We start from the raw sequence: 6,982 nt of genomic DNA on the forward strand, positions 1-6,982 counted from the left end.
TATCTTCCCATAAAACAGTGCCAATGAATCTCATATCCATCGCATTTACAATTATTGTTACTTGAGCTATTAATTCACAATCTGAATGTACCGTTCATAGTTTGCTGTAATTTTTTTATTCGAAAATGTAACCTTTTGTGGTCAAATTGCACTCTAGTTAAGCCACACTGAAGAAAATCGTGTTTTCGTGCCTGCATGGCCAATTGCCTGAAGTGAACTAATCCTCTGAACCAGTTCATTTACACACAGCAAAAGGAACGATGCCTGTTGGCATTAACAAAAACATCCCATCGAACTGTTGCTCTATTCAAAATACAATCTCCTTTTCGCAGGCAAATGTACTTCACAAACATATGCAGAGACGTGCAGTCGTGCAGGTTGAAGATTGTGAAAGCAAGTATAGACGGATCCGATCCTGTCGTGCTTTTCAACCGCCGCTTGCGTAACGTCACCGCTCTGGCAGTCGATAGCAAGTCAAAACGGTAAAAATATATTAAAAAACAAACCTTTCTACATCAATTACAAGTAGGAACCGGTATTTCCTAAGGTTTTTATCAAGTTTAAGTTTTCTGGGCCGTACTTTGTACGTGATCGTGGGCGTATCGTAAAGCCTGGTTTCTTTTTTGGAAGTATCGTAAAGCCTGGTTTCTTTTTTGGAAGTATCGTAAAGCCTGGTTTCTTTTTTCGTAAAGCCTGGTTTCTTTTTTGGAACTATCGTAAAGCCTGGTTTCTTTGGAAAACTTACCAGACAGTGGTGCAAAAGAACTGGGAGTTTATTAATTTAAACAAGAAAGTCAAAAGCCCTCTCTTGGTTGCAGCTCATTCTCAAATTGTACCGATGATGGACGCAGTCCTGTTCGAAACGTTTGCACATAATGCATATAATCATGTTAGCTTTGGCTTTCTTGTTTAAATTACAAGACAGCATTGCACGCATATGTCAATGGTCTACTCTCGCGTTCATTGTAGGTTGTATTGGGCCGAGCGCAACATCATCGAATCTTCGAAACTTGACGGTAGTGATCGTCGCCCGTTCATCCAAGTCGGCCTCGTGGCTCCGGTGGGTTTGACGATCTTCGGTGAAAACCTTTACTGGGTAGACGCAGAGGTATGACATGATTGGTCACCTCGTGTTGTCACGGCAACTCACTGTTTCTTTATTTTTCAGGCGAGCGGAGGATTAATCGAAGGAGCCCACAGGTCGGATGGTTCGAATCGTCACAAGATTCAGGGCCGTGTCGCGCATTTAAGAGACATTGTTGCCATAACGTCGATGTCGATCGCCGATCTAGGTAAACGTAATGGATTTGTGTCAACTCACTCGCACTTTTTCGTGTTTATCATTTGCCGCCAGTTTGGAAATTTTGAAATATGCATTTATTATATGACCTCACAATGCCAGAATGCAAATAGTTGTTGCAGCCCACAATGAACCCCCTAAACATTAGAAACTTTAATCTAAACCCGTTTCACCAAACTTGTCGTAATTTGTTCTTTGGCCATATTCTTATGCGTTTGCTGAGAATCAGATATGTAGATCATATGAAACCCTTCAACTTTACACTTTCGCTGGACTACAGGGATACTAAATACCAATTTGAGTAACAAACATGCGATTGAATATTTCAGATAAACACCCTTGCAAGTTGGACAACGGCGGTTGCTCCCACATCTGCCTTCCTAAAGAAGACGGTACAAGCGAATGTCGGTGTCCGAACCACCTCACAAAGCAGGGCGATTTCATATGCAGTAAGTAACCCGAAACCACCATTCTTTACCCTCAATATGTGTCATAACGCCCAGGAATCGTAACAAAGCTAGATAACGGGCTATAAGGAATGGAGTAGGTTAATTTTAGTTTCTGCTAAATCCATTCAGGCGTTATAGCAAAACTTAAACGTCTTTGATATAGCTTGGAAAAGCTGGTGGTTTGATGGGTAATGTGAAAATACTGAACGATCGCTTAGAGTTACACCCTGCTATTTGGACATGTTTCGACGAGTATATTCAATCGTTGAACAAACATGACTCGGCCGTTTACATCCCGCGTCGCATTTTCTGGAGAACTTGCCCCTCAATACAGCTATTTTTTTTCTTTCAAGTCGTTCCACCCACCTGCGCCCCAGACCATTTCACATGCACTCGAACACACGGCTGTGTTCCCCTGAATTGGCGTTGCGACGGAAAACCGGAGTGTTCAGACCACTCGGACGAGACCAACTGTCCTCCATGTGACCCCGACCAGTTCCAGTGCGGTTCCATCGTGTCGGCGTCGGGTCGGCCGAGTCCCAACAACGAAGAACTACTCACCAGACTGTTGGACGTCGGAAGTCAGTGCATTCCCAAGGAGGGGCGATGTGACGGCAAAACTGATTGCCTGGATGAAACTGACGAGTTGCATTGCGGTATGTCGGATTGTTGATTACGAATGTCAAACGTTTATTTAAGTTGGTATCCACGTCCTTGACCTATTACACAACGACAGTGGGAAAAAGTACATGTTTTTTGCAGATTGTGCGGACAGTGAATTCCGGTGTGCATCTGGTCAATGCATCCCTGTTTCGATGAAATGCAACAACAAGGAAGATTGTGCGGACGGATCAGACGAAATTTGCGGTCCGTCTGGTTAGTGTTTAATGTCTCATGATCGCATTCTGTTACCTATGTCGCCTGCGTGTATGTTTGGGGAAGATGTAAAGAGAATATTTCATAATTACTATTGTATAAACCGACGTTTAGTAATGTAATTTTAGTTATTTCGCCTGTTGCTTGTATTATTCTATTAATTTCCCCGTTCTATTTCCTATCTTCTTTGGAAAGTTTCCTTTTTTCTCTCTCATTCTGTCGTCACCGCCTTCTTTCTTTTTCTGTCGCCCAGTTCGGTGGCGCTCTTTCCCTGGAAACTTTGACTTCCTCTTCGACCGTCGTCCTAATATCAACAAAACGACTCTCCACACTGGTATTTAACGAAGCTTATAGAAATCATAACGCCGCAACTCCCCGTACTTTACAGGAATATCGAGCGACCCCGACAACACCCACGTCATAGTGATTGGAATATTCTGCGGCTGCATTCTTCTCATAGGCATCGTCGTATTCCTGCGCCACTGCATGGTAGGTAGACACAGTTATCCAACGCGCTTGCTCATGTATTATTGGGTAAAGTTTACAGGCAACCGTTGATTCTACTGTTCTGACTGAACGCATTTGGCGCAAAATGTTTTATTCAGTTACACTATAGAGTAGACGATGCAGAGGTTTTAACTGCAAGCGTTTCCCTTTGACTTCGCAATAAAAGTAATTAAGTCAGTTAAATCGTAAGCAAGTGGCATAATACCTCCACTTCATCTCGTTACGTCACTCCACAGGCTCACAACAACACTCCTCCCTACCCCCTACTCACACTCACGCCGGGTTCAAACGGCAACTTCAACTTCAACGTCGAATTCCAACAAAGAGGCGACGAAGTCGACCAGAATGGCGTCCGCACCAGCGCCAGTGGCACCAGCGGCGACGTGACCAACAAGAAAGCATCCAGCACGGTCCCGTCTCACTCAACCACTTCATTCAACTTCTCCATTGTCCACCCCAGTGGTAAAAACTCGTCCCATACCAAAGGCATTCCGGTGCGTATGATCCACCATCAAGGGCACACGGCCTTGGCTCCATGGCCGGGATACCCGTACGCTATGCGGGGCAACGACACGGTGGTAGCGGACAGACCTGGTATCCCTGGAGCTTCCAGTAGCTCAAGCTCCAAGACGGTGATGAATGGGGGATACCCCGAGGTAAAATCATTGTTTTTTGAGATTTTCTTTGTAATGTTAATTTGTCATGTCGTCAATCGTGGCTGTTCCAACAAGCATATTTTTTTCTGTAAATACTTTAATGAAACACGTTAATTGAATCTGATTTTATATTTTGTTCTTGCTGGTATTTTAGTTTTATTTGTCAACATTCGACGTTCTTATTTTTAATGATAAACATGATTTCAGACTTGGAATCCTCCACCATCCCCAGCTACCGACAGATCGGACGGAAAGACAGCGGATTATTTTTATCCCTCTGACAACCAGTCCAACCGACCCTCCCATCACCACAAATGCAGGAACAGACACAGGTATAGGTGGCAAAATATATCAGCAATATCCCTCAAAATACTATCGTCGTATAGAGTAGCAAATACATGCGCTCATCATTACTGCGTTGCTTGATTATAGTGGTAGAGATCACCTACGTATATGTGAAATTTGCCTGGCAAGTTGCGCACCAGTGTCGCTCCCGACTTGTCGGAAAAAAGTGGCTGATCCAGCTATAGCCTGCAATGACTGGGCTGCCAAGCCTGCAAACCTAATGATCTCGATACGATAGCTGTGATCTCCAAGTAAGGATCTGCGCAGTGGAGTGATCCAGCCAATCATGCCGTTGCATGAAACATTACTGCGTTGCGGATCATTACGCAATGCACATACCACTTATATGAGTACTATGGTAACCTGGCTTTTCAACAGGCGACAACACCACCGCAGCAACTGCCCTCCACACCCTACACCTTGCACCACCGAAGACAATTGCGACGAAGCTGACCTCCGCTCCAAATCGCCTTCCCAAGGCAAGACCAGCAAGCGTAGCGCCGGTATCCGTTCGGGCGGAAGTAGTGTTAGTGGCGGGAGCGTGCCACGTGACCCCCCACCTCCGTATCGTCGCCACTATCAGTGTTGCCAGCACTGCCCGCAGCATTACGTCGGTGGCATCTCGCAGCGCGCTTGTTACCATGCAGCATGGAACGGTGGTTACAGGCATTCGCGATGCGACGGTGTAGAAAACTCGTCGAGTTCGTCGTCGCGCTGCCAATCGTGCGCGTGCCAGAATTCGGACACGGGCGATTGCTCTTGCACCGACGTCTCCCGTCCTTCCTACCCGCCCTCCTACCACGGTCGCCATCGTTCCAGCAACAGCAAACGTCGCCTGCATCACAAATACATGAGCGAGTTCAATTACGACTCGGACCCCTTCGCACCTCCGCCCACCCCTCACAGCCAGTATATGTCGGAGTGTTGTTACACACACAGCGAAGCAACGGAGGCGGAGGAGCCGTTGGAGGACGACGTCCCGGAGGAGGCGAATCGAGAGGTCGAGGAGATCACGTCCAGGATCGACGACTCAAACTCCGCATCTGAGTCGGATCGCCTCCTCGCAGGGGAAACCCCCGCCGGGTTGGGAGATCTTCTCGACGTGGAAGAGGTCGCAGAAGAAGATGACGACGAGGATGGGAGAACGACGGATGATGCGGATACAGTGCTCCTGGCTCCCAGAGGAGGATCCGCATCCGCCAGAACATCCCCGTCCATCACGGAACGGAGTTTCTTCGCTCCCAATCCTCCTCCATCTCCAGTATCTTCCTCATCTTGAATCAAGGTTTTTAATTCTTTCCTCAGTTCTCCGCTCTCATCTTAGGTGCCGACAGAATTCGTGCGCGCCACTGAATATTGCATTGTCGCCTTGTGTGTAATTACATGTTGTTCATTGTATTTCAGTTTTTACAAGCGTTCAAATGGTGATGCCCGTTTTTATAAATCAGAAATGTGGACGTCGCTCCGTTCGCTTTTATAACGATTGCCTTCTTTCATGCCTGTATATTGTTATTAATGCTACCCTCCCGTAGCAGAGAATATGTGTATTGTGTTTCTGTCACCCGTAACTTTGCGCGTGTGTTCGTGTGATTTTGCCTTGTCTTAGCCTCCCCCTGCGCCGTGCGGGAATCGAACCATGGACCTCATGCTCTTCGTCGGTCAATCTCCGCTGCCTGTTGAGTTAACGCTCAGTCCTATCTATGATTTTGCTTCTTTTGTCGGCATTTTGAAACCGGCTCGGGAACTTCCCAGACGTATAGCCCGCCCGAAGTTACTCAATTTGAAGTTGTTGCGCTTGTATAGTATCATTGTCTTGTTTCTACCCCTTGTGATTGCCTCAGCCTTTGAACCAGCATGCCAACATTCGCGTAAATGCTTTTTTTATATTATTGAGGCGAATTAATTCAGCTTTGCTCTCTTCGATGCCAAAACCTCTGCAGTTGAGAACCCGCCGAAGCGAAAGATTTTGTAGAAGTTTGTGTTTGGTTTTGTTGATGTGGTCAAATTTAAATGTAAACTATTGCTTCCGTTGTTCAAAATACCGCCATGTATAGGTTTATTAGATGGCGTTTCGCGTAAAGATATAAAAATTCTTCCTTTGGATTAAAATTTTCATTAAATATATTCTCATTTGATCCTGTCGATGAGCCTTATTTCACCTGAAAACCTTTTATTAAACTAATTTTTGTACCAATTTGAAGCAAAAAATGTGATGCAGTGTTTAAAGCAAAGTTTGTACAGTTGATAAAATGTTGCAGTTCGTTTCGAAACAACGATAAAAGGTTTCGCATTTGCTGCAGTTTGGTCCCATTTTTGCGTTGTTTTTTTCTGTACAAAGTTTTTTGAGTGGTTGATGTTTTTTTTGTCGAATAAAATCTCTTCCATTACTTCTTACATTCTACAAAACGTGAAACCGATAGGGCAAGAAATTTTCGCATCATTGAACGCAGGATTTCTTAGATTTAATGGCTACATAGATCAGAAAGTCGCGAGGAAATAAAATTTGTTTAACTGCATAATGTAAACAACTATTTTTTGCACTGGCTGCTCGATCGCGTGCTTTTGCACATTATGTTAATTTCAACCCAGTTCAGTTATTCTTCCGGTCTCCCCAGTCTGTATCCGAAAGCGTTTAGTCCAGTGGGTTAGTTATTACGCTGTGTCACAGCAATACGGCAAACGTTATTAGGTAAGTGCAGGGCGATTCTGCCAAGTTTAACTACAACCAAATTATTAAATAAACAATACGGTGATGAAAGGTTTCAATTAGTTAGCAATATTGTTGCCGAAATTTGGATTTTTGTTTTATATCGGCCATACATCTAACAAAATCAAATAAATTTATTGAC

The 6,982-nt window shown here is 44.8% G+C and overlaps 1 protein-coding gene across 2 annotated transcripts in view; it reads left to right on the forward strand.

The window, feature by feature from the left end:
- The window catches only part of LOC145890655 (low-density lipoprotein receptor-related protein 6-like), a 32,248-nt gene extending 25,728 nt beyond the window's left edge, over positions 1 to 6,520 (forward strand). Inside the window, exons 21-30 of one of the 2 annotated variants that reach the window (XM_082981783.1) lie at positions 333 to 482; positions 970 to 1,108; positions 1,169 to 1,292; positions 1,630 to 1,749; positions 2,103 to 2,405; positions 2,512 to 2,625; positions 3,014 to 3,114; positions 3,369 to 3,788; positions 3,996 to 4,120; positions 4,512 to 6,520. In XM_082981783.1, coding sequence (XP_082837909.1) covers positions 333 to 482; positions 970 to 1,108; positions 1,169 to 1,292; positions 1,630 to 1,749; positions 2,103 to 2,405; positions 2,512 to 2,625; positions 3,014 to 3,114; positions 3,369 to 3,788; positions 3,996 to 4,120; positions 4,512 to 5,412 — 2,497 coding nt within the window. In that variant the 3' untranslated portion in view covers positions 5,413 to 6,520. The remainder of the gene's footprint in view (positions 1 to 332; positions 483 to 969; positions 1,109 to 1,168; positions 1,293 to 1,629; positions 1,750 to 2,102; positions 2,406 to 2,511; positions 2,626 to 3,013; positions 3,115 to 3,368; positions 3,789 to 3,995; positions 4,121 to 4,511) is intronic. The other variant, XM_082981784.1, reaches the window with a different exon arrangement.
- The last annotated feature ends 462 nt before the right edge of the window (positions 6,521 to 6,982 follow it).

The sequence above is a fragment of the Ascidia mentula genome, chromosome 2 (genome assembly GCF_947561715.1).
Source record: "Ascidia mentula chromosome 2, kaAscMent1.1, whole genome shotgun sequence".
NCBI classification, from domain to species: domain Eukaryota; kingdom Metazoa; phylum Chordata; class Ascidiacea; order Phlebobranchia; family Ascidiidae; genus Ascidia; species Ascidia mentula.